This window comes from Pipistrellus hanaki (assembly GCF_964339955.1).
Source record: "Pipistrellus hanaki genome assembly, chromosome: 14".
Taxonomy (NCBI): domain Eukaryota; kingdom Metazoa; phylum Chordata; class Mammalia; order Chiroptera; family Vespertilionidae; genus Pipistrellus; species Pipistrellus hanaki.
Window position 1 is genome coordinate 9,583,923 of NC_140516.1, and position 27,384 is coordinate 9,611,306.

Sequence of the window (27,384 nt, forward strand, 5' to 3'; positions counted from 1 at the left end):
AGAATGAGGTCCTGGTGTGCAGGGATGCAGAGGAGGCTACTCAACTGGGCCACATAGTCCTGCCAGGGAGGCAGATGACCTGCCAGGTCAGACCACGGTGCTGTGCTCCTTCTGTGGTTCAGGCGTTGAGGCAAGGAGCAGCCACTGAACCTCCTAGCTAGCTGGGGCCAGAGGAGTCTGGGGCTCCAGGAGAGGTCCTGAGCAGGCATGAAATGTGGGTGCCAGGGATCTGAGCCCTGGAGAGAACTACAATAGCTAATCCCTGGGGTGAGGGTGAGGAGGGGAGAGAAGGGAGAGTTAAGGCTAGAGCACATCTCCATTAAGTGGTCAGGAAGAGGAGGAGGGTCTAGCAAAAGGGATGATAAGGAACTGCCCTAAGGGGACACCAAAGCAAGAGGAAGAAGAGTGACAGAGGATAGAGTGACAAGCTGGGTGGACAGTTTGAGGAGGCAGAGGGCTGAGGAGGAGCCTTTGGATTTTGGGACCTAATTTTATCCCTTTCAGCTGGGAGAGCAAGCTGGCCCCTTCTCCCCCTGACAGGGCAGCCAGTGTGTGAAGTCAGAAGTATATTTTATTCTGAGAGAGGAGTTCCATGGGAGCCCTTGGCTGGCCTCTTCCCAAGGCTCTGTGCAGAAGCCCGGCTGGAGCCCTCAGTTCTTCATTGTCATGTGGCCAGCACAGTGGTCTGGGTCAGGCTCCTGGGCCACAGCTTTCTCACCCACCACGGGAGCTCAGAACTCGCAGATCATAAGGTACTGCTTTTCACAGGATATGTCATTCCACTTGCCATTGTTGATGATCTCCACACAGTCCTCATTGCCATCCTCGTTGTTGGGCTCCCCGGAGGCCCAGTTGGAATAGTCCAGGGGCTCCCCTCCTGGGTAGACGAACTTGCCCTCCGTCTTGGAGTCAGTCATGCTCAGGAACGCAGGACCCTTGTTCTCAAACTCGACCAGGTCCTGCAATGCCTCGTTCTCAGCTGCAGAGTGTGGGGAGGGCAGCTGCCCCCCGGCCTGTGCGCACACTTGCTGTGCCTCCTGGAAACGTTTCTTAAAGCCTGCTGACTTGAAGACCTTCTGGCCAACACGTCGGCCATTGGGGAAGAGCTCCACTAGGAGGAGAGGACAGTCAGGTTGGGGTTCTGGGGGCACTTGCCAAGCTCCATGGCTCTGAGACCTTTGTGCTCCAACCAGAGCCCAGGGCCTCACATAGAGGGTCTCAGAGTACCAGGGAGGACAAAGGTGAGACCCCTGGCTCCATGGTGCACTCTGGGATGTGGATCTGACTGTCTACTTACAGGTGAGAACTCTGGGCTCAGAGAGGGAAGCTCAACTTCATTAACCATCCCAAGTCACCCTTATCTGATCTCAAAGAAAAGCTGAGACATGCTCTTTCTATCGCACCTCATGTTGCATGGCAGAATCGGTTTCCCAGTTCCTGGGCAGGACTGGAAAGCTTTGGCATGGTGTGGCCTCTGAGAGCTCAAACAAGGAAAGTGCCCCTTCTCCTCTCACTGGGACCCTGTGTAACAGCAGGGCAGGTGGCATTGGCAGGGAGGCCCGTGCCATGTGTGGATGTGGAAAAGGAGAGAGGAGGATGGAACCTCTGAGGGCAGCCATGTGCTAATCTCTGCACTGAGTGCAGCACAGTGCTGTCACCTTGCTGTGCATTTGGGTGAGGCTGGAGGGCTGGGAGAGAGGCCAAAGACAGCTGAGAGGTGTGCAGGGTCAGGAGAGAGTCAGTGCTGGAGAGAGCCCTGTCTGGGAACCAGAGGGCCATGTGTTCAGCCCCCCTTGACCATGCCTGTCCAGGTGGCAGAGAAAATAATTTTTTTTTTCTGGGTTACCAGTTCCTCATCTCTAAGATGCGAGTACAATTGATAAAAAGCATCACGTGTGTGACATTCAGCAGAAGCATAGTAACCTCAATTTTGTGTAAAAACTGCTGTTTGAAATTTTAACCCTGCTATTATGGCTTCTGTAAATGCTTGCTTGCTTAAATAATAAGAAAATATAAGACTACTCCCATTCCAGAGAGGCCATAAACTATATCCCAGACAGAGTTGTCAGTGCTCATGCCAGGCCAGGCCTTGAGATATGGTCACACTGCCCTGTCCCAGCACATAGCACTTCTTTCTAAGAAGATCTGAAAGTCTCATTCCAAATTTGGAAGACTAAGAGCTGAAAAGTATAAATAGGGAAGACTGCCACCATGTTGGGGCCCAGAATACACTAGCGGTAGTGTAATAATAAAAGACTCCAAATTAATTTGGATTATTGGTTAAGGTATCTTCTGGTTTACAAAATAACACAACTATATATTTTCATTCCATCTCATTTTCCATCCCTTTGTTGTGTGTGTGTGTGTGTGTGTGTGTGTGTGTGTGCGCTTTAATATATTTTTATTGATTTTAGAAAGGAAGGGAGAGGGAAAGAGAGATAGAAACATCAATGATGACAGAGAATCATTAACTGGCTACCTCCTGTACCCCCACTACTAGAGATCAAGCCCATAGCTCAGACACATGCCCTCACCGGGGACTGAACCATGATCTCCTGGTTCATAGAGCAACACTCAACCATTTCGACATGCTGGCCGGCTCATTTTCCATCCCTTTGACTGCTGGGTTTGTGCATAGAAGCCTTCAGGGCTCCTGAGAGGGCTGTGCTCCAGCCCCAAAGGGCTGTTGAGGAGCCCAGGCTGCACACTGACCCACCGTGACCCTTCCGCAAGGGTTCAGGGGGCAGACTCTACACAGGCTCAGGAGGGCACCCACAGCAGCCCTGGTCAAGAGTTCATCTGCCATTCATTACATGCACCCAGGAGGGTCTGTGTGTGCAGGCAGGAATATGGCTACGTGTCCATCTGAAGGTACATGGGAGCACTGAAGGCCCATCTGGGTGTGTGTGAATATGCCTGTGTGCTCAAGAGTGTAGATACATGATGGCATGTGTGTCATGCACACACATGTGGCAGGGGCATGACACAAATTTTCCTTTGTTTGCATCAGTGTGCATGTGAGGGACTGAGCACACATGCATGTTTGTGGAGAGAGGGAGACATACCAAATGCTTGAAACCTCTCCCTTGGTACATGGGTACTCAGTGGCCTTAGGAACATAAGACCCAAACCTATGCCTCACCCCTGCCTGCCCTCCTCCTTCAGAAATTCCTCTTTGGATCAATGAGATTTGCTGAATGATTTGGGCTGAAAGCTGACATGGGGAAAGCAGGGAGGGCGAGGGGCAAACTAGGGACTCAGGTGGAGATGCCCACAGGCACAGGGTGCTGGCTGTGCTCCTGGGGCCTCTGACTCCTCACACCCAAGTTAGGGAAGAGTCTCCACCATGAACACCCAGGGAGGACGGGAGAGCCTAGCACTAGATAGAGCCCAAAGGCAGCTTGCCCCTTGGCGGACCCAGGGCCTGTCTGAGGTGAGACACTCAATGGCCAAATGCCAAGGTCACACCCTCACAGCCTTGAACCCTAACACAGCATCCAAGCCCCAACTCTCAGGAAAGTTGTCTGGAGTCACTGCTGCTGTGGGCTGGGCAGCAACATCTTAGGGGGGTCTGCACACCTAGCCCCATAAAGATCAGAAATGCATCCTGGGTAGTGGGGTGTCATGGGCCCAGCACAAGTCAGCAGGAGGGAAGGACTGAACAGCTGGGCTGGGCATTGAACTGTTCAGGTCCCAGGTGGCTGTGATTGGTGGGGGCTGAAGCTTGGTAGCCTTGACCATGCTGGTGCCAGCTCACTGAGCTGGTGTAGGGGCCACAGCCTCCTATGTGTCCCTTGCATCTGCTTCCAGCTCCTGGAACATGTGGCTGCCCTGCTCTGCCCCACCCTACGCTTAGCTTCAGGTCCAGCCCCAGTCCCAGGTCCAGCCCATTGTCCAAACTCACTACCATCCTAGAGCCCCCAATCCTAGGACCAGCCTGCCTCAGGACCCGCCTGGGGCCTGCCCTTGGAGACTGGTTCAGTCCAGGCACTCACCTTTCTTAGACTGAAGGAAGGCTCCCTGAAGGCGTCCCACCTGCCCCTGCAAGGTCTCCATCTGCTGCCTCAGAGCAGCGATGTCTGCAGGAGAGAGGGGCCCAGTGAAGACTAGTCCCTCACAGCCAGGCATTTACTCAGAGTCCGGGTCCCAAGGAAAGGGTGCTCAGTGATAGGCTTTCTTGGGGCAGGGGAAGGAGCTGTGCCCCAGCTGGCCCTCCTGCCCTTGAGTTCCCTGAGGCTCTGTTGTGAGCACACCGTGCCTTGGGCAGGTCCTGGCACCCCACTAACGCTGATCCAGATGACATTTCACAGCAAAATCTAAGAATCTGGGAGCACATTAGTAGATGCGCGTTGGGGAGATGGGGAATTGCATTTCCATTAAGTACTTCCCATCTCTGGGATATTTGATGCTCAAAGATCTCTGATGAGCTGGGAAGAGAGCTGAGCTATCCCAGTGACCTGATGGGAAGCTGCTCAGGCTTGAACCCGAGTACCGGGGCTCTCTAGAAAGAACCTCATCTTCCTGCCTTTAGTCCAACAGCCTTTCGGCATTCACAACCCCACCCCGCCCCCAAAGTGGGCTGACCACTGAGCAGTAGGCCCTCTTCCCTCTGCACACTGATTGGGCCCCAGAGCTAGGGGAGGTGACCTTACCTGGAAGTCCACTCTCTCCCTTTGGTCCTCTCTCCCCAGGAGCACCTCTGTCTCCCTTCAGTCCCTGGAGGCCCCTGGCGCCTGGAGGTCCCGATGGGCCCGGGGGTCCTGCAGGCCCTGAGATCAGACAAGAAGAGGAGAGTAAGCTCGGCACACATTCTCCTGCATTTTCCCTTCCAGCATATGGACTGTGCTACTGTCCCACAATACACCCTCCCACGTACAGTCTGTCCCAAAGCCAGCCAAGCACCCGCTCTGTGCACTACTGTGTCAGCATCCAGCACCCGGCCTTCCCAGGATGCAGACTGTCCCTGCTGCTCACTCCCCACTCTCCTCAGTTACAGAGCTCAAGCCCAGTGAGGTACCTCCTTGCACAGAATCCCCATGCCCAGTGTTGCAGCTCTGAGCTGGCAGGTGATGGGAGAGGGACAGGGATCCACAACTTCAGGTACACACAGGAGAACCGAAGGCCTGCCCCAGCTGTGCCCATCACTCACCTGCTGGCCCTGCATTCCCAGGGGCTCCAGGCTCACCAGGGGCACCTTGCATTCCTTTGAGACCTGGGGGCCCTCTTGGCCCTGCAGAGCCCTGCATGCCTGGGGCACCAACTTCTCCTGAGGAAGGAACAGATTGGAACAAAGGCTGCTGACAGTGTGTGCATACGGGATCATTTCCTCAGCTCAACTTGGAGAGGGAGACAGTGCACAGTCCCCACTGTCTTAGCTCCACAGATGTAGGGGAGTGGGGTGCAGGGACCACAGCAAGGCCTGCCAGAGGTGAAGGCCTGGCTTCCCTGGCACGCTGAGCATCCTTAGGTCACATCAGGGATTGCCATTGTCATTCCTCCCTCTCCCTTCCGGACCACCAAACATCAACCTCCTACCTTGGGGCCCAGGCTCTCCTTTGGGGCCAGGTTCGCCTTGGGGGCCTACATCCCCCTTCATTCCTGAGGGACCCTCTCTTCCAGGTGGCCCAGGTACACCTGCAGGTCCCGGAGGTCCTGGGAAAAGGAACAGCCAATCAGTGCACTCGGTCTTCTCAGAAGGGGGAGATGGTGAGAAAGCAAGAGTAGTCATAGAGGTCAGACAACAGCTCCAGACTACGGATGCCGCCCAGAAGGATTACCGCCTTCCCTGTGTGAACCCAGCGCCACCAGTTGGGCACCCTTCTTCCTGGGTGGGTATGTGCAACCTCCCGCATGGCCTACAGTCAGGCATTTCAGTCCCCACCCACTGCTCACCACGTGGCCCCGAGTCTCCCTTTGGTCCAGGTTCTCCAGCAGAGCCGTTGTCCCCTTTGGGCCCAACTGGACCAACAGGTCTAGGCATCCCCCTTGGCCCTGGAGCTCCTGGTGGACCTGTAGCAGCAGAAGAAATGGGCATAAACCTGGCTCAAAGCCTAGGAGGAGCTAGCGATGCAGGTCATGTTCCTTCATGTTCTGCAGGTGTAGACATTCCACCTCCACACTCCTCAGTAAGTGGTGACCCAGGAGACCAGTATGTACAACCCCATTTCACAGGCGAGGAAACAGGCCTGCCAGAGCTGGAGGGGGTTCCAGCCAAGGACCGTCTGATTTCCATGCAGTGCCCAGTGCCTGCCCCCATGCTGCAGGATTATAGCAGGGGATCTGCCAGCTTTCACCCTGGATCAGTGGTTGGCAAACTCATTAGTCAACAGAGCCAAATATCAACAGTACAATGATTGAAATTTCTTTTTGAGAGCCAAATTTTTTAAACTTAAACTTCTTCTAATGCCACTTCTTCAAAATAGGCTCTCTCAGGACGTGGTATTTTGTGGAAGAGTCACACTCAAGGGGCCAAAGAGCCGCATGTGGCTCGTGAGCTGCAATTTGCCAACCACCACCCTGGATCATGGACTCCTGGATTTCCCCTTCCTAGGACCAAACTTTATATCAGAAATGGTCCCTGACAGGAGTCATCAGGGAAATGCAAATCAAATCCATGAGATATCATCTCACACCTCCTAGAATGGCGACTATTAAAAACACAAAAGAGCACAAGTGTTGCTGAGGATGTGGAGAAGAAGAACCCCTATGCACTGTTGGTGAGATTGTAATTTGGTGCAGCCACTATGGAGACCAATCTGGAGTTCCTTAAGACATTAAAAAGATAATATTTTTTAAAAGTATGACCCAGCAATACCACTTCTGGGTTTTATCCAAAGGAAATAAAACACTAATTTGAAAGATATTGGTACCATCATGTTCTTTGCAACATTTTTTTAGAGTATCCAAGAGGTGGAAACAACCTAATAGTGTCCATAATGGATGGAGGGATAAAAATATCACACACACACACACACACACACACACACACACACACACACACTGGAATACTATTCAGCCATAAAAAGAATCCTACCATTTGCCACATATGAATTGATCTTGAAGGAATTATGCTAAGTGCCATAAGTCATACAAATTAAAAAATACACAGTGTAATCTCACTTATATCTGGATTGGAAGAAACAAAACAAAGAACCTGAACTCGCCTTAAAAATTTTGGTTAACCGTCTACCCACTGGTGATCAGTGCATGTCATAGTGACCAGTCAAGCAGTTGATTATTTGTTTGACTGCTTGGTTGGACAAATAGCATATTAGGCTTTTATATATATATATATATATATATATATATATATATATATATATATATATATATATATATATATATATATATATTTATATATATACTAGAGGCCCGGTGCATCAAATTCATGCAAAGGGCGGGGGGTGGCGGTGGGGAGGGCTGGGTGTCCCTCAGCCCAGCCTGCACTCTCATCAATCTGGAACCCATCAATCCAAAACTGCTGGCTCACAATTGCTCACCTGCCCAATTTCCTGATTGCCCCTAACCACTTCTGCCTGCCAACCTGATCACCCCTTAACCACTCCCCTGCCAGCCTGTTTGCCCCTAACTGCCCTTCCTTGCAGGCCTGGTCACTCCTAACTGCCCTCCTCTGCAGACCTGGTGTCCCCAACTGCTCTCCCCTACGGGCCTGGGTCCCTCTAAACTGCCCTTCCCTGCAGGTCTGGTTGCCCCCAACTTCCCTTCTTTGCTGGCGTGCTCACCCCTAACTGCCCTCCCTTGCAGGCCTGGTCCCTCCCAACTGCCCTCTCCTGTTGGTCATCTTGTGTCAGTTGCCTTGTGTCCACTTGGGGGCAGCCATCTTGTGTGTTGGAGTGGTGGTCAATTTGCATATTACTCTTTTATTAGATAGAATGGATTACATATCCATGATAAATAGAAAAACCATGGTCACATGTTCTGATACCTATAGAAAGCAGGCCAAATTATTGTCTACTGCATCATTAAGGGGAAAGTGATATTATAAACATTATATTGAATATGGTTCTGCTTCATAAACAAGTACAGACATTATAGGGTGTGCACATCAAACTTATTGGAAAACACCAGAAAAGACATATTCAAAACGTTATTTTTTTCTTCTAAGTGTCACAAAGATAATTTCAACTTGCTTCTTTTTGTTTATCTTTAGTGACCACAGAGCATTTTTCTATTGGAAAAATAGTCAAATATTTTAAAAAGACTTGTAATCTGAAGACAGGCTGCCTAAGTCTTAAATTATGCAAGAGTTACCCAAAAAAGACAAAAGGAACCAGCCCTAGTGGGTTAGAACATCAGCTTACAGACTGACAGATCCCAGGTTCAATTCTGGTCAAGGGCACGTACCTCAGTGTGCCATCTGACCAATCAATGTGTCTCTGTCACATCGATGTTCCTGTCTCTTTGTCTCTCCCTCTCCTTTTCTCTCTCTCTAAAAGTCAATAGGGAAAACATCCTGGGGTGAGGATTAACAAAAAAGACACGAAAGGGAGCAAATGGCTATTAACATTTAAGGATTTTACACTTCATTGTATGAGTTTGGCTCTTTCTTTTTATTGAAGTGAAAGTTATGGGGAAGCATGGACTTGGTAGGAATGTCTGTCTGTAAGGAGGGGCCTCTGGGGGAACCTTGCCGAAAGCAGCAGCCCCTACCTTGACTTTTCCAAACAAGTCCGATCATGGGGTGTTTCACTAGAATCTCTGTATTTAACCTTTAAAGACCTGACCTTGTAGAAGCATATACTTCCTCAAGGATACTTACCCTGCTGATTGTATCTGGAGGTTAATTTGAGCTCAAGCTATTGTTACAACAAAAAGCCAACAAGGCAAGCGTACAGGACAGCTTTTACAATTGAAGTAAAAGAGTAGCGTAGCTCAAAATCCTGTGTCGGAGTATTCTGTTCATCTGTCAGTCAGGGTCTGCTAATCAGCCCTGGCAGAAAGTTCTAGAATGTAAAACCAACCCTTTAAAAGTATACAGTTCAGTGGTAATTAGCACCTTCACAATGTCATACAACAACCACTTGTATTTAGTTCAAAACGTTTAACCACCCCAAAGGAAAACCCCCTAGGCTTTGGGCAGCCACTCCCTATTCCCCATGCCCCCGCCCCACCCCTGGCTATCACAACTCTGCTTCTTGTGTCTATTACCTACTCCAGATAATTCTTATCAATGGAATTATACAATATGTTACCTTTCTTGTCTGGCTTTTTTTTTTTTTTTTTTTTTTTTTTAACGTGCATTGAGTTCTTGAGGTTTATTCACTTTGTAGAATGTCTCACTTCTTTGTATAACTTAATAATATGCCATGGAATGGCTCAATAATATGCCATTGTGTAACTGAATAATACGCCATTTTATGGATAGAGCACATATTGATTATCCATTCATCAGTTGATGCACATTGGGTTGTTGTGAATTAAGCTGCTATGAACCTTCATGTGCAAACAGAAAAGAAAAGAAAAAACACCTGAAGGAAAGGCCAGTGGGGGAAGGCAGGAGAGGGTACATGAGTAATAAATGGTGATGGAAGGAGACTTGACTTGAGGTGATGAACACATAATACAAAATACAGGTGATTTATAATAGAACCTATATAATTTATTAACCAATGTCATCCCATAAATTCAATTAACAAATAAATGAGTAACATTGATTTATTATGAGTAATAAAGCAAGGAAAGAGAGGGAGATAACACCCAACTGTTCATTCACTTCCTTTTCCATTTACTCATTATTTTCTTTGTTCACTAGAAACAAGGTCATGCTTAGCACCGGTTGAGATGCAAGTGTGAGCACCAGGTCCTGTTCTGTAAGGGATTGGTTGCAGAATACTGAACCATGAGGCACAGCAATGAGTGTGGAAGGCAATGTGTGAGGTGCCCCTTGTCCCATCCAGCACCCCAAGTTCAGCACACACTCCTGTGCTCAGAGCACTTTTCCCGATGGAGGAAATGGGACTTCAAGGTGAGGAAGATTTAGAGATTTGTAGAGGAGCAGTGAGATTTAAAACATGGAATCCATGCTCCCAGGGCAGGAGGGCCAGGCCCAGTGGGGCAGGAAGAGGGAGGAGGGGGGATGATGACTTTAAGAGGCTGTGTGCTGGGCATTGTATCCTGCTTTCAGCTACAGCCCTCCCTAGGAATGAAATGGAACCCAGAGGGTTAGAGGATGGGCCCCACATTCCACATTCATCAGGGGCAGAGCTGCGGGGACCCCATCTGAACTTCTTTTGGGCTCCACCCTGGTTGAGATGGCAGCAGGCAGATGGGCCAAGGGAAGAAGCCATTCCCTAGAAGGGAGCGTTATAGGCTGCCCATCCCTGGCACCCAGCCATGGAGGCCATGAGAGCTCTGAGGTGGGGGAAGCCACACCCTCATCACCAAGCACACATGCCTCCTAAAGCACTAATTTTGTTTGTTTTGTTTCCAATTCTTTTAACTGTTTACAGTATTACTGATGTCCCCCATTCAACCCCTTTGCCCCCGTCCACCCAGCCCGATTTTGCATCCCAGTATCACCAGGGTGTCTAGCCCTGTACCTTCATGCCAATGAAATGCAGCTTTGCGGACCAGCAGTTTGGCCACTCCTTACTGTACCCAAATTCCGCCTCTCCTTGCATCTCTTATTCATTCTACTAGCTTCTATCTTAAGTGCAGGGAAGTGGTGAAGGAGATGGACAACCAATCTGATTCCGTACTCAGGGACCTTAAATTCAATTGCATAGAAGCAGATAATAAAAATAAATGCACACTATGTGGTTACTGGGTTAGCGTAAGAGCCACAGAGGTAATAAAACATGGAGTGCTGTCAGGGGCTGTCTTCTCAGGTGGGTGGTCTGAGAGGACTCACTGAGCCAGGTCTGTGGGTAAAGCTGTGAAGGAGGAGAGGGGTGTGCCTATGGGAAGAGCACTGACAGGGCTCCGGGAAGGCAGGGGGACTGGGGTGGAATCGGACCACTGAGGAGCCGGTGTGGTCAGAGCCCAGTGACTGTGGGAGGAGGATAAGGAGATGAGATCAGAGACATAAGCAGGGGAGAGAGGGGCTCTGTCCGCTGCTGTGAAGTGTGTAGTTTTCCTCTAAGGGGGGGGGGCATGCCCTTCGGGGGGCGCTCATGGGATCCCATCCAGGCAGGCATCTAGATGCTGAACAAAGGAAATTGTGCCCATAAACACAGCCCCCCAAACAGAGTCCAGCTGAAACCTATTTGGCTCAGTGAATAGAGGTCCACCTGTGGACTGAAAGGTCCCAGTCCGATTCCAGTCAAGGGCATGTACATTGGTTGTGGAGGCAGCTGATCGATGATTCTCTCTCATCGGTGTTTCTAACTCTCTATCCCTCTCTCTTCCTCTCTGTAAAAAAATCAATAAAATATATTTTAAAAAATAAGACAGAGTCCAGGTCTCATTGGCCCTCCATGATACATCTGGTCTTCGCCACAGGAACCCGGCTCCACCCTCCTCCTCTGCTCAAGGGTCTGCCATTCAGATCTATCTTGACCTTGAGACCACATGCATCAGAATCTAAAGGGCATATGGTCATAAGTCTCACCCACACATACTTGGATCAGGGTCAGAGGCTGCTCCAAACTCTCCAGGAAATTCTGGACCCATGAGGGTCACATGTCTGAAGTGCCTGGGGTTAAGGAGTCAGTGTGGAGCATGGTCCCCAGTCTGAATGGGTATCGTTCTCTCTTGAAGTCCCAACACAAGGCCAGGCTTGCAATGTGCACGAGGCACATGCAGAAGAGAGGGAGGTCTCAGCCATACTCCACACAACAGTTCAGAGGGAAAGGCTGTTTCTAATTCAGGGCTCCACTGGGAGCTAGAGAGAGCTGGGATTCCCCAAGAGAGAGCTGGCACCTTGCACACCACCCTCCTTCTGGGTCCACTTCCATGCGCTGTCTTAAGCCCCAGCCCATTCCTGAAAGGGACAGATGAATACTCCCTTGTTCCTCACCCACAAAGCTGGCAAAGTTACCTATTCTTTCCAGCTTAAATGTCTTCTTCTTCCTTCAATCAAAATGCAATCTCCACAAAGATAAAGATCACACTTGATCCCTCTCTTGGCCCAGCTCAGGGCCACAACAGTCCCTTCATCCTTGTTGCTGGTTTATTGAATTCTCTCATCTTGTCAGTCAGACCTGGACTCTCCCCTATAGGGGTATATCTTGCATAACACCCTTAATAATAGCACCTTTAGAAAGCGTAGGAGAACTCACCTGGTAGTACAGAGGAAAATACAACTTTATCCTGGAGATTCAACAAAGAGGAAAGCCTTGGCTCAATTTTTGTCACTGTGTGAAATTCTTCCCACTTACAGATGTGCACACTGAGCGGCTTGTCCCAGGGGTCCCTGCTGTGGAATGGAGCCAACAATCAAGCAAAGATTTGCCTGACACAGAAGCCCACGTCCTTATCACCTTCCACATAGGGTCTCACAATTTCATAACCAATGAAATGAGGTTAAAGTGTCACTTAGAAATAGGATTAAATGAATTCCCAAAGTGAATGCCCAAGCAGAGGGCTGGACACAGAAATATGAGCTCCATTTCCTCCTCTCCGTAGTGTATTTAGGTAAATCCTTTTTATAAGGACTGAGTGTGGGGCCACAGGGCCTCATCTTTGCCCACCTCTCATGCAGCAGTAGAATTTAGTTAAATATTAACACACTGCCCAGAAATCATTCCACCACAATGAGCAATTGTAAGTGCTTGGTTCTAGACCCCAAATACCAGTCATTTGCCCAGCATTTGCTCATTCTTAGGGTGAGAGGAATCATAAAATCCTAGGGGAGGAATCCTGGCCACTAGGGAAGGTGCAAAAACATCTTGGGGCTCAGCACGGCCTGTCATTTGCCAACTGGTAACAAGGTTTTTCAGGTAGCCTGAATGTCCAGGGGACCTCTTCCCCAGGAGGTGGGCTTCCATTTCCAGGGTTTCCATGGCAGAATGCCCAGAGTTGCTGAGCTGGTTACAATTCCATGCCCATCCATGCGCACCAGGAAAAGCCCATGGTTCCAGCTCTACCTGGATCCCCCTTCTCACCCCGGGGGCCCTGTCTCCCATCGCGTCCATCACGACCAGGCAGGCCATTCTCCACAGGGCCACACATGACCAGGGTGCAGGCATCAACCAAACGTTTCTGGGAAACCATCATCACCTCTTCTCCCCATGACCTTAGAGGCTGTGTGAGCAGGACCAGCGCTGAGAGGAGGAGAAGCAGGGCCTTCAGGGGAGGACAGAGAGAAAAGGACATGCTCTTGGTTCCAGGACATGGGTTAGTGCTTATCCCACCACCCAGAAGTCAGAGAGGCACTTTCCTACCTCCTCCCCACTTCTGTGGGACCAGGAGGAGCAGGACTCTGAAAGGAACTTAGGACAAGGCAGCCATACAGTCTGGCCTGGGAGGGCATGAGTTATTCAGCTGAACTCTACCTCTACTCAGAGCCCTGTTTTGTCTCTTCTAGTGACTTCACTTTCACTAGGGAACTCCTCACTGAGGGCACATGTCACAGCAGGAAGGATTCAGGAAGTGCCTTTGGACAGGAGAGTTCTTCTCTTTGAACCTCCTTCTCCATGTTTGAATCAATAAGGTGACTGGGCAGACCCATTTCCTGGAGGTTTCAGTGCTTCTCTGGAAAGGAGCCAGAATGCTCAGTGACATGTATCCTAACACAAGATGGGCACATGGGTACATGTTTGCCAGGTGGTCTGCCATTCCTGGACTAGATGTCTCCACGAAGAAAGTTCCAGATGGAACCCAGAAAAAGTTCTTAGAATAGCTGGAGAGACCCTGGAACTAGAGTGCTGGCCATCCACCTGGGACCACTTGGGAGTGGGGACTCATAGAGGAGGGTGTTTGAGGTGCGCTCGGTCAGGGAGAGGGTGGTTTTGGTGTAGGAAAAACAGATGTTCAATAGTGTCCAGTGACATGTGAGAGGGACTCCGCAGCTAAGTGAGGTCACGGTGGGTGAAGGACCTGGCCACTCCCAATGGTGGGCTTCTTTCCTCTTGAGAGAACTGTAAAGTTAGGAGTAAGGAAAGCATGCATGGGAGTTGCAGAGACTGGGAACAAGCCTGAGGGATGGACCAAAGGAGAAGGGATCGCCAAAAAGCCTTAGGGGAAGGCTGTAGAGGGCCTTCCTGGCACAGAAGTGCTTTCTTCTCCACCTGCTGGTTGTTCTGGGCTGTGGAGGAACTTGTTTGCACCAGTTCTTCCTCATTCCAAGGTTACCACATCCTCGGGCATCATGGGAGTCTCTAAACACCAGGCAAGCTCACAGGCCAGCAGCATGGCCCTTGGTGTGGCAGAGGCTCTGCCAGGAGCAACAAAGCATCCAGCCTGAGCCAGGACATTGCCCCTCAGTGTGCAGCTGCCACAATTCAAGGGCCCTGTGCCCACATCTGGGGAAGAATGAAAAGAAACGGGCATTCTTCCCAGCAGCTCAAGATGGCACAGAAGGCACCATAGCTCATTGTAGCAGGAAGAGGCCTGGGCAGGGGCCACCTCACAAGGTTGAGACCAAGGACTTGGATGAGGCCTCTTTGCTAGGCCTATAGAAGTAGTAGGTAGAGCCACAACCCCTTAAACCACATACTGTTCACTTTATGCCTCGATTTCAGACTAAAGTATAATGAAAAATGACGCATCTAAAAATTAAGTAGAAATTACTAAACTTGTCCAAAGTGTGTATTTTTAAGACAAAGATTTGAAGCTAAGAGGAAAGATGTTTATCCATGTTCAACGGGCAGTTTGTACCAGGATGTGGTAAACTTTGACCCGGGCCTGGGCTATTTCTCCTCCACCAACTTCCTTTCTGAAGAAATCAGAAGTTCAATGAGCCCAGTGAGAAGTTGAAATTGCATGCCCACCTGAGGCTTCCTGACAATGGCTTCTGGGGACTGGGTGGGTGGCATATCTCACTCACCCACCCTCCCCAGCATAGAAGGCAAATCTCCCACTGAGCAAAGGAAGCAGAGTGAGGGGAAGAAAAACAGTCCTTCTTCCCCCACTATGCTGCCCTCTCAGGCCCGCAGCCACACCCACACCCACACCGCTCAGCCCAGAAGAGGTACATAGACCCTATCTTCCTCAACACTACTACATTAGACCCCAAACAGACAGGGGGAATTTCGCTGGAAACAGAGAAAATGAAAAGAGAGGCAGGCCCAGAGACACTCACCATTGCTTCCTTGAGGGCTCAGGGTCTTCAAGCAAATGCACACTTCCTGGCACACACAGGCTATTTATGCTGCCCTGCCACCTGAGCCACCAGGCACTGGTTTTTAAGAACTCTTTTGGATAATTTTCTTCCTTGTTGACTCACTCTCACCCCCACCTGGGTTCTGGAAACTTGCTATTGAGCTCCCAACACTACACACATGTCACCTTAGAATTTATGGAGCACCCAGGGCATGACCTCATCTGTTCTTCACTGGGCTCTGGGTGTTTGGCGGCAATTATCAGTGTCTGGGTTTTACAGATTTCCAGGAATCTGAGGTCCTGAGAAGAACAAAGCTAAGGAAGCAGAGTGAGGGGCAGATGAAGAAGCAAGTTGCTCAATAACCTACAACTATTCCAAAAGCATATGCATTTGCATATTTCAAGAGCCAAGGCTGGCTGTGTCATCTTCACTTTGTGCTTCACCTCAACGTTACTACCCAGATATTGGGAAAGGGCTGGGAGCTTCTTGGCATTTCTGGGCAGGGGTGGAGTAGCTGGAGGGGTTGCCGAGGCTGCAGCATTCTGTGAGGAGAGTAGCTGGGGGAGCTGCCACTTGGCAGGAGTCACTCTTTTGCTTCCTAGGATGGATGTCCTGAAATCCTTGCCATCATCTCTCCACTCCTTAGCTGCTGTTGCCTCTGTGGGTTGCTTTAGTGAGCAGTTTGGACCCCTGAGCTTCTGACACACTATTTCAGGCCTCCCCTAGGAGAAACTCTGACTTCCAGTGGCTATGGGGCAGCTGTCTGCCCTGCTGCTGTTGCTGTCCTCTCTGCTCCCTTCTTGGTCCCTGTGGCTTCATCTCTAGCATCAGTGGACCTTTGCCTAAGGCCACATACCAGCTGCCCAATGCCTGCAATACTCTCCTTTGGCCACTCCATTGGGGATGCTGACTGCTCCTGGGGTTTGTTGCTGCTGTGGCTTCTCCTGGTGTATTGTAGAATCTATAATGCCAGTTTTCCTCGGCTCATAGGAAAGGCTCTTGTTTCCTATACTGCACTTTTTTGAAGCAGGATCCCATAGTATTGCCACTTGTGCCCCAAATGATAAAACTCTTTCATTATTAATCACCAAGAATTCAAATGATGGTTTAAGATTAGTGAATGTCTTTCAAAATTATTAACATAATATACATGTTTGTTTTCCTGGGTTTACAAAAATAAGTTCATGTTATTTATCTCTGTTACAAAATTTGTCAATAAAATGGCTTGGGTAATAATTAACTTTAAACTCTCATACAGTTGGTAAGAAAAAATACATTGAATCTGTGAATGAATATTTTTGAACTTTATTTGAAGTAGATTTCTTGAAAATGTGAATCTAATTGCCAATGAAAAATGCCTGTTTCTGGAAGTTATCGAGTGTATTCATAAATTTGCCAATCTAGAAAATGCTAATTACTTGCTTTTAGATGTCACTACAAGTAAAGTTTTCTAAGAATTAAGAATTCTAATGAAGTTGGGAAAAAAAAGTATATGGTTTTGGTAATGGAATGTGTAAGTTATCTGTCTCCTTAGGAGCCTGGGAGAAACTCAGAGTCAAAGCTGGTGTGTCTGCTGTCCCACCACAGGGTCCAACACACCAGAGGTGGTAGCGAATGTTGGCTCACAGGATGAGATGCAATTCTTTCCCTGCACTCCCTCCATATCTCTTGAGGGTGGTTTCTCTTGAGGGGTCTAAAAAGAGGCCGTTCAAAGGTGTGTTAACCCTTTTACGTACTAAAAATACTAAATGCCTACAGTGTGACTACTCACTGTGACCTGCCCAATTAGAAATCTGTGATCAGAACACTCTGGGAGCTTATGTTCCATGGAACCCCTTTTGCTACCACACCAACACGGTACTATGATTAGTCCCAGGAATCTCCAATTGGCTGCGGCCTCCTTACTGCCACCAGGCAATCTGGAGGACAAAGACAGCCTTTCCTTCCAGCATACCTTTAGGACACTGATTTGATATGGCATGTGCCAGCATCACTGCTGTGGGGCAAAATGTCCTGACCTCCCTCTTCACAGGGCACCACCAGTCTCAGTCTGTCCATGTTCAGTGTTCCCTTCCTCTGGGGACATCCTCATCCCATTATAGGTCAATGGGTCCATTATTAGTAGTTACAAGAGGAGAAACTCCCCAATGGTGAGCTTCACACCCTGTGGGTCAAATGATATATCGTCAACCAGAAGGCCGACCAGACCTCCCTCTGAGCAGGATTCTGACACTGTGGGCCCACAGTCCTGCTCATGACCATGCATGTTTGTAGCAATCTCAGGGTTGTTGGAGCTGACATGCTGCAGAACCCAGGTAGCAAACTGAGGAGACAGTGAATTGCAGCTGCACTTGGAGCCCATTCACCAAATAAGGTTGAAAAATAGTTCATGAATGTGCCAAAGGCCACTTAATAAGATGTTTTTATTAAAATTAGTTTTCTAGCCCTAACCGGTTTTGCTCAGAGGATAGAACGTCGGCCTGTGGACTGAAAGGTCCCAGGGTTGATTCGGGTCAAGGGCATGTACCTTGGTTATGGGCACATTCCCATAGGAGATGTGCAGGAGGCAGCAGATTGATGTTTCTCTCTTATTGATGTTTCTAACTCTCTATCCCTCTCCCTTCTTCTCTGTAAAAAAAAAAAAATACATTTTTAAAAATAAAAATAAATAAAATTAGTTTTCTATTCTGTTTTTCTTTGTATCTGAACTCCCAGAGAGAGCACCATAAACTTAGGAAGTGCTTGATGAGTATTTGTTGAATGGGTACACCCCCAAAAATGCCATGTGGACTCATGGACTGGATCTGACAAGTGAATGTAGGGAGAGGCCTTCCCCAGGTGCCCTTTCCTACAGCCAAGAAAACAAGGAGAAAACGGACTGGTAACCATTATATAATTATTTCTATATTTTGTAATGGACGGGGGACCAAGCTCTTCCCTGAGGGGAATGTCTTCGTGTTTATACTGAGCATAAAGGACAGTATCTTTAGATATAAAATTGTAGAATTTTATATATAAAATTATATATAAAATTGTACCTCACATGGATTTCTTCCCAGCATGTAATGGTCACCCCTAGTCAGGGAAACAGTAAAAATCTACAGGACAAGCTAAATTCTTCCATTCCCCTTCCAGCCTTCTCCTCTGCCTATTCTTCTCCTGACGTCACACCAAATCGTCTTTTCAGAACTCCTCTCTCTAAATGCATCTGCCTGCCACGATTCTGCCTCCATCTAGGATTGAGGCAACCACCTCCCTGAAATTCACTTCCCAATTCTTATCAATAAGTAGTGGAACCCATGCAAGTTAGCTCCGTTGAGGGTGGCATAAATGTAAAAATACACTATTCTAATGAGAGTCTAATGATAGTAACTACAGTTCATCCAGGCTTCCCAGGGCTTCAGGAATGGGGAGAACTGAGTGACCTTTTGAGCCCTGCTGTTGCCATATCCCTCCCCAGGATGGCTTTTGGACCAAGAAACTCGCAGATCTATCTGACTTGCAATTTTCTCTGCTGCCTCTTGCAAAGAGTAAGGAACTGAAGGCCATGGCTCAGCACATTCCTAGACAGAAGGCTGGTGCTGAGACCTCTGTGGAGCCTGGGCCCTGACTCCAGGGTTGTGTCCCAGAGAGAACAAGCCTGAGCCATGTTGAGGCTGGATGAGAGGCAGTAGGTTGGTGGGAAATGCAAGGTTGCGAAGCATGTCCCTGCCTAATGCATTGAGTGGCCTCAATCTCTATATCTAAATTGCTCTGTCGAGGCTTCTCCCTGCTAAAGCTGAGGAGTCAATGGTCACACAGATTCAGATCCGTGCGGCCCATTTCAGGAGCAAACGCTGCAGGATCCCAGAACTGTTTTCAGTGTTGGTTACCTGCCATTTTGTGCAAAGTCATTGTTGCCTGATCATGGATCACCTGTTTTCCAAGTCCATCAACAGCAACACTGAGTAAGTTAGAATGGTGTGTTCAACTTGCTCTAAAGATGGGAACCTGGAATTTAAAGTTCATGTAAGTCCATGGTCTCCTGAGGTAGTATAGACCCAGCCAGTGAGATTTCCTTCCGCCATCAGAGGGCAAGCAGCTAGGAGAGCTTTCAATGTTCATCGCCCTGATGCAACTGAGCTCTGCATCTGGAATTGAAAGACTCCTGCAGGATCATCTTTCAGGGGAGCCCTACAACTCTGCTGTTCTCACTCTCAGCCATGCCCATACCAGAGGATGGGGACTTGGGGTACAGGCTAATGGTCTAGAATTCACATTCCTCTGCCCTCTCTTGTGCCCTGGGCCACCTGCTTCCCTCCCATGGCTGTCAGAGATCCACCAGAGCTGGGTCACTGGCAGAACTGGACTTGTATTTGCACGTGGCAGAGGGCCTCTGATCTAGAAGGTTGTTTTTCGTAATTGTGTAACTGTTCTGTGCATTAGAACTCCCAAGAATCAGAGATTCATTTCCTGTTAACCAGGAAGAGACCGAATGTCACCATGGGGATGTTGGGAAGTGAACTTTGTAAAGTGATGCTGTCTTTGTAACCTTGAGTGCCACCTTATGTGGCTCTTCAGAGGCATGCCAGCAGAGCTACCTGGAAGGCTTGGCAGAGTGAGTCATAAGGTCAAGTTGGATGTGCTGTGGACCCAGTGCATCAAAAGCTCAGAGTCCTTCACCGTAGTAGGGTCCTTAGGTGATCCAGATGTTTAGCCAGTTTTGGAAACCACTGCTCAAGGAAACACAACCATACCAGTAGCTTTTTGACTGCCTTTTACCTTTACAGGGAGACCCAGAAGCCAGGGGCCAAGGCTTCTCCATCTATGTAGACCTTCACCAGGTGAAGGGGATCCTGCTTAACTCTACAGTGTCAGATCCCAAATATCTCCGTCAGCTGCTCATGGCCCACTAGTCAAACACAACTGCTGACCCAAATCCTTCCCTCTGCATTTCCAGGGTCTAACTGCCTCCTAGCTTCAGGTAATGGGCCTGGGTCTGGAACATCTCTGTGAAATACCAGGTGAAACAGTGAGTGGGGAATTGTGTGCACATGATTTGGGGTCTTTGTGCATGTGTGAGTGTGTGTTTCTGTACAGAAACCAGGAGACCCAGTGCTTGAAATTCCCAGCATCCTGCAGTTAGCTGACTCAGCCACTACCTCTCTACCCCCTATCCCAAGCCTATATCCAGTTGCCTTACTTTGCACACCCCTCAATGAGGAGTATTAGTTGGGGGTGGTGTCAGGGGCTCAAGGTGAGGTATGTGCATGCTTGGTCATGGACAAAGTGTCCACAAGTGGCCTTGAGCTGAGCACTACCACCCTGGGCTCAACAGAGATTGTGTGGGTGATAGCATGATCCTTCTCCTGCAGGGCCTGGCTCTTATTGTCACCATTGTCCTCCCCTTCAAAGCCTTTATCTGACCATCGAATGTATGGCTACTGCAACCCCAGTCCCCATTACAACACCCAGGTTTATTTTCTTATTGGCTGTTGTGGACATTGAAATCATCCTGACCATTTACTTGTTTGTTTTCGTCAAGTGTAACAAAGTCATTAAGAGGATGCTGAGCCCTGTCTGCTTTGGCTCAGTGGAGAGAGCATCAACCTGCAGAGAGAGGATGCCAGGTTCAATTCCAATCAAGAGCCCATGTCTGGGTTAAAGGCTTAATGTTGTAGGGTGCTGCAGGAGGCAGCTGATCAATGATTCTCTCTCATCATTGATGTTTCTATCTCTCTCTCCTTCTCCCTTCCTCTCTGAATTCAATAAAAATATGTTTAAAAAAATAAAAGAGAGGATGCTGGAGCCAGACTGTCTGGATTAACACCCCATGCAGCTGAGGTCCTGAGCAAGTCACACACACTCTGGGTGTAGGTTCCCTTCATGGTAAACATGGGCTATGACTAGTGTCCCCCTCACAGGGCTGTGAGGAATAAATGGACTGGCACAAGTAAGGCAGCCAGAAGAGCTCTGGCCATGATGAATGCCATGCAAGCATTCCTTCTTGGTGTTACTGTGATTAGTATGATAAGCTGAGTCATACAATGAAGTCCCAGGCCCATAACAGGGCTGGGGACCACCTCACTCTCAATAACTGTTGAGTGAATAAGTGAATAAACAAACAAATGAAGGAATTGCAGTGCTCCCCAAAGAATGTGTGACCCCACAACCTTCTCAGGAGCTTGACTGAGCTCCAAGTTGGATCCAAGAGAGAAGCTGCTTGGAGAGACTTACTTTGGAATATGGCTCTGGGCACAGCTTTCTTTCTTGGGTAAAAGCAGTGGCTTCATGCTGCCCTCTGCTGGTGTCTCTAAGACAAGGCGAGCAAACTCAGAAAGCCAACATGGGAGCCAGGTGAGTAGTGGGGCCCTGGTCTGCAACTTCAGATGTTCCTGCTTTCTTCCCTGCTGCTCTGATTGCAATACCCAGTCAGAATGCCTTTCCTAAATGCCCCTCCCTTGTAGAGGCAGGACCAGACACACTGTCCCACTGGGTGAGCAGTAGCCCCCACGTGTAGCAATCCCTGGAACTGGTAGAATTAATCCTCTGCTCTGCGTCTGTGTGTCTCTCATGTCCATACCTTCACTGTGAGCTCTTCCTTCTTGTCTGCTCGCCTCAGCTCTCTGTGTCTAGGCTGAAGTCAGAATCTCTGTCAGGACAGGACTGGCTCTGTGGAGGCTGGATGTGTGGGCACCCCCCTTAGCTACCTCTGTGACGTTCAACCAGAATCAAGCCCTATGCTTCCCCTTCCACACCCCTCAGCATCAGCCAGGAGAGACTGGGGACTTCTCTACACTTAACACCATATCTCAGCTGGGATGAGACCCTCGGGCCATTTGACCCCTGCAGTGACTACCAACAGATCTGAGATAGTGTGTGAAAAAGAACCCATGTGCCAGCTCTTCCTGGTGCTTCTGCTAAGTTCAGCTTCTTGTTCACTTAACAAACCGTGGCATTGGCAACCACAAAGGCACAATCAGATTACATGGGAGTTGCCTTGTGACCCTTTACCCAGCAAGAACATCCTCTGCCACCCAGATACCTGTGCTGACCTTTTTTGTGCTCTGTCTGCAGTTTATAGGTGATCCTCTCCCCTTACACTGATGAGGTCTGTTTCCCAAGCATTCCAAGGGCAGGGACCAGGAAAAATGGAGTACATTTGGGGTGCACCATGTGAAACGGGTCTGAGGAGTCCAGAGGCGGAAGCACGCATGGTCTGAGATGGAGGATGGACAGATGCTTCAGAGATGGCTTAATACCACACTCAGTGCCCATGCTTTTATTTTGTAACTAGAGGCCTGGTACACAAAATTCATGCATGGAGGGGAGGGGGTATCCCCACAGCCCAGCCTGTACCCTCTCCATTCCAGGACACCTCAGGGGATGTATGACTACTGATTTAGGCCCAAAATCGGCAGTTGGACATCCCTCTCACAATCCAGGATCACTAACTGCTCACCTGCCTACCTGACTGATTGCTCCTAACTGGCCCCCCTGCTGTCCTGGTCACCTCCAACTTCCCCCACTGCCAGCATGGTACCCCTCAAGGCCCCCATCTGCTGGCCTGGTCACCCCTCATTGCACCCCCCTGATGGCCTGGTCACTCCACACAACCTGCTGTTCAGTCGTTTGCTTTCCCCTGAATAATCCCCAGCTGGCCTGGTCACCCCACACAGCCCGCTCTTCAGATGTTTGGTCATCCCTCACTAACTCCCCTGCTGGCCTAGTCAGCCCACACAGCCCGCTGTACAGATGTTTGGTCATTCCTCACTAACCCCCCTGCTGGCCTAGTCACCCCACACAGCCTATTTGGTCATCCGTTTAGTTGTTTTGGTTGCAATGGTTGCTTAGGATTTTATATATATAAATTTTTAATAATGAAAGTAAAGTATAATTTTCTCTGAGTATAGCTTGAACTCTAGTCCATAAATTTTTGGATGTTTACTGCTGTTTAATTTGAGTTTCTTTATTTTTTTAATAAATATTTATTGTTCAGATTATTACAAATGTGTTCCTCTTGCCCCCCCTCCTCAATTTCTCCCCTCCACCAGGTTCCCACCCCACACTCTGTCCTTTCCCCATCCCCCATAGTCCTCATCCATAGGTGCAGTTTTTGTTCAGTCTCTTCCTGCACCCCCACTCCCCTTTTTCCAGAGAATCATCAGTCCACTCCCCTTCTATACCTCTGATTATATTATCTTCACCAGTTAACAATTTTCATCAGATTTTTTAATTCCCTTGGTTTAAAGTTTCACTTGTTGATAGTTACGTATTTGTTGTTCATAATTTTTATCTTTATCTTCTTTCTCTTCCTAAAGAACTACCTTAAGCAATTCATATAATTCTGGTTTCGTGGTGATGAACTCCTTTAGCTTCTTTTTATTTGTGAAGCTCCTTGTCTGGCCTTCGATTCTGAGTGATAGCTTTGCTGGGTAGAGTATTTTTGGCTGTAGGTTCTTGCTATTCATCACCTTGAATATTTCTTGCCATTCCCATCTGGCCTTCATGGTTTCTGTTGATATTGTCAATCAGCTGACATTCCTATGGGTGATTCTTTATAGGTAACTACCTGCTTTTCTCTTGCTGCTTTTAATATTCTCTCTTTGTCTTTTGTTCTTGAGATTTTAATTATGATGTGCCTTGGTGTGGTCCTCTTTGGATTCCTTTTGTTTGGGGTTCTGCGTGCTTCCTGGACTTGTAAATCTATTTCTTTCCCCAGGTGGGGGAAGTTTGCTGTCACTATTTCTTCCAGTATTCTTTCAGTATCTTGCTCTCTCTCTTCTTCTGGGATCCCCATAATTCTGATGTTGGTTCGCTTAAAATTGTCCCAGAGGTTTCTTACACTATCTTTAACTTTTTGGATTCTCGTATCTTCTTGCTTCTGCAGGGGAGTGTCCTCTGGCTCTTTGTGTTCTAAATCTTTGTCTTGATTCTTGCGATCTTCCAGTCTGTTTTTAGGACTCTGTGTAATATTTTAAATTTCAGACAATATTTTCTTTATTTCTAGTTGATCCCTTATTATTTCTAGTTGATCCCCTTTTATATCCTCATAGATCTAATTTATTTTATCGGCCTTTTTTAGGATAGTCTGGAAAAGCCTTATAACTGTAGTTTTGAACTCAATGTCTATTCTTTTCTATTCTTCCATCTCCTACCTTTGTGTCTTGCCTCTTGTCTGCATTTTCCGTGTTTCCCCGAAAATAAAACATCTTCAAAAATAAGACCTACTTAACTGTTTCTTTCTGAGTGAAATATAAGGCATCCCCCCAAAAATAGGGCCCCCCAGGCTCTGTCTCAGAATGAAAATTAATTTACCGTAAACTGGTCGCTAGGGCCTCCCCGACTGGTGTCTAGCAACTAGTGACGTTACGCAGAGTCCTGACATCTCTGTGGTGTGGAGGCGGAGCGGAGGGAGGTCAGGAGTGAGCAGTGAGCATGGGGTGGGAGAGAGGAGGAGACTTTCACAGATGCCTGTAGAAGAACAGGAGGATTAGAGCTGACACAGCGAAGGTGCTGAGTGCTGGCCTGTCTCTGGTGACACTACCTGATGCTCACAACCGCCCTCATGATGATTGAAGGTTCTCAGTCAGTGGAAGACCCTGCTTCAGCCCAGATTCAGGCTCCAGCAAGCCCAGTGAGAGTCCCCAGGCAGGCCCCAAGGGGTAAATGTCTGATAAAGGGGTAGGGGGTATGTCTGGTGAAGGTGTTCAGTGGCAAAGGGGTGGGGGGAGGGGGATCACTTAAAATGACAGAGGAGGATCAGAGGGGGCACTCAAAATGACACAGGAGGATCAAAAGGGGTTACTAAAATGGTAATCTCCCGTCTCATTCTCCTGTGCCATTTTGATTCCCCCCTCTGATCCCCACTGTGTCATTTTAAGTGATCCCCCTTTCCCCACCTTGATACCCCAATTCCTTTTTTTTTACCCCTAGAAATGAGCACAAAAAGAAAAAGCTACTCCGTGGAGTACAAGAAAGGACTCGTGGAAGACTCTTGTGGCCAAAATCTTACTGCTTTCTGCAGAGAAGATGTTGAGTATCCGATTGGTCCAAAAATGGTGAGCAGAGTATGGTAACCTCATTGAACAAGTGGACAAGGGAAATGCTAAAAAGCGCAAGTGTGGATCAGGTTGGCAACCATTATTTTCTGAGCTGGAAGACCTGATCAGTGAATGGGTTGTTGACAGGAGAGCAAAGGCTTTGGTTGTGAATAGGGCTCAGATTTAAGAATTTGCCCTTGCAATGGCACCACAGTTTGACATAGCCCCCGAAGACTTCAAAGCATCACAACACTGGCTGGATAATTTCCTTCAGTGAAATGAACTGTCTTTAAGAAGATCTACAACATTGTTTAGGTTGGAAGATACTCAACTTATTAAGCGAGCACTTGCATTCAAGTCCTTTATTGATGATGCTGACTTCTCTAAATACAATCTTTCCAACATGATTGCTATGGATGACACTGCAGTGTTTATGGGCCAATCATCTCAAACAACAATTGAACAGCGAGGTGCCTTCTTAGTGTACATTCCCTCCACTGCTTATGAAAGTGCACGTATTTCCTGCATTTTGGCAATTCGTCTGGATGACACTAAAATCCCACCTTTAATCATTTCTAAGGGCAAGAAGGAAAAGATTGAAAGTGTTTTCGGCATTTCTATTCTTGAAACTGAAAAAGCCTGGGCCACACAAGCAGTTATAAGAGAGTGGGTCGATTTAATGCTGCTGCTTGTTATGCGAGGGAGCCAAAGAGTTCTGCTAGTCTGGGATGCAGCCAGCACTCACCGTGCTACAGACATGAAGACATTTCTTCACAAAAGAAAAATAGATCAGATAATGATTCCTGCAGGAATGATGGTCTATCTCCACACTCTTGAAATTGCAATAAACAAGCCATTCAAAGACAATTTGCGCATAGAAATTAATGACTACATTAAAAATTGAATGGAGAGAAATCAGCGTGGAAACTTTGTGAAACCTAAACCATAAGAAGTTGTGACTTGGGTGAAGAATTCATGTGAGAAAATCACTGACAGTTGCTTTGCAAATGCATTGCGAGCAGGCTACCTTGACAAGAAGTACTCATTTAAAGACAGTACTATTGCTAAACATGAGAGATTTGGTCCACTGATTCTGAAAGAAATGGAGTCACAAGAAATTCACCAGGAAATTCAGGAATTGGATTGTTATGATGATGCTCCAGAAGATGATGACATGATTGTCATTGAATAAATGAGTAAATTCTTGATACTGTAGGATTCACAGTTTTTCTGGTTTGTGTTGACAAATACTGTACTACCGTACCATATACAGGTAATAAATTTCCTTTATTTTCATTTAACAATAAATGTGTACCATATTCTTCTTCATGGAAAAATAAGACATCCCCTGAAAATAAGACCTAGCACATCTTTGGGAGCAAAAATTAATATAAGACACTCTTATTTTGGGGAAACCAGGGTAGTTGTTTTTCTGATTTGATGGAATAGTTTTGTGTGCTAAGTGTTCTGGTAGAGCCCAATAGCACAGCCTTCCCAGTTTCTTGCGGTGGACAGTCTTGGTGTAGCCCTTTGTGTACTGTCTTGTTGTTAAGCCTTGCTTATTGTTGGTATCACTGGGAAGCATGGATCTCCAAGCCAATTGGTTGGGAGCATCAGCAGTGTCTCAGCTAGGAGGCCTTCTGCACTCCGCTTGGATGGGGCGGAGTCTTGGGGTGATGCAGACAATCTTGGTTCCCTGTCAGTCTTGCCTTAGAAAAGTCCTGTTCATGGTGAGTCTCGCAAGATTGGTTGCAGGCGTACACACCTCTTTGGTAAAGGCACAGGCTAGCTTTGGATTCTAGCCAGTTCCTCCTTAGAGAAAGCCAGCCTCTGGGAGAGTTTCTGTGCTCAGCTTGGATGGGGCAGAGTCACAGGTTGGTACAGACAAGCTTTGTTTTCCCATCGGCTCCTCCCCAAGTCCCACAGTAATGGCCTCTGGCTTCACACACCTCAGAGAGATTTCTGCCTGCTGCCTGACAGTCTGGCCTCTCCCTGACTAGGGCCATCTATCAGAGCAATAGGTTGAATCTGTTTTCCTCTCGAACAAGAAAGCCAGCCACGCGTCAGCTGTCCACCCTCTCGGTACACCAGGAGTCGGCCAGCAGCAATCTTGGCCCGGCCCTCCCACTCCGCACACTG

General features: G+C 48.1%; 1 protein-coding gene across 3 annotated transcripts; it reads right to left on the reverse strand.

The window, feature by feature from the left end:
• Window positions 1-554: 554 nt before the first annotated feature.
• Window positions 555-15,218, reverse strand: LOC311632801 (collectin-46-like). Of its 3 annotated transcripts, none has more exons than XM_084904666.1 (8): window positions 15,203-15,218; window positions 13,047-13,245; window positions 5,893-6,009; window positions 5,536-5,652; window positions 5,186-5,266; window positions 4,653-4,769; window positions 3,996-4,079; window positions 555-1,111 (listed from the first exon to the last, which is right to left on the reverse strand). In XM_084904666.1, the coding sequence occupies exons 1-8, from the start codon at window positions 15,203-15,205 to the stop codon at window positions 732-734; spliced, it is 1,098 nt and encodes a 365-aa protein (XP_084760792.1). In that variant the 5' UTR covers window positions 15,206-15,218; the 3' UTR covers window positions 555-731. The 3 variants fall into 3 exon arrangements, with proteins under 3 accessions (XP_084760792.1, XP_084760791.1, XP_084760793.1); XM_084904665.1 differs by having other exon boundaries at window positions 5,150-5,266; XM_084904667.1 differs by lacking the exon at window positions 5,186-5,266.
• Between the last annotated feature and the right edge of the window lie 12,166 nt (window positions 15,219-27,384).

What these genes read in the sequence shown, in the direction of transcription:
- LOC311632801 (XM_084904665.1), bottom strand. An exon ending in GGGAGACTCGGGGCCACGTG is followed by an intron (nt 5,653 to 5,892) that starts GTGAGCAGTGGG and finishes TCCTTTTCCCAG; the next exon opens with GACCTCCGGGACCTGCAGGT. An exon ending in GGGAGAGAGTGGACTTCCAG is followed by an intron (nt 4,080 to 4,652) that starts GTAAGGTCACCT and finishes TCTCTCCTGCAG; the next exon opens with ACATCGCTGCTCTGAGGCAG.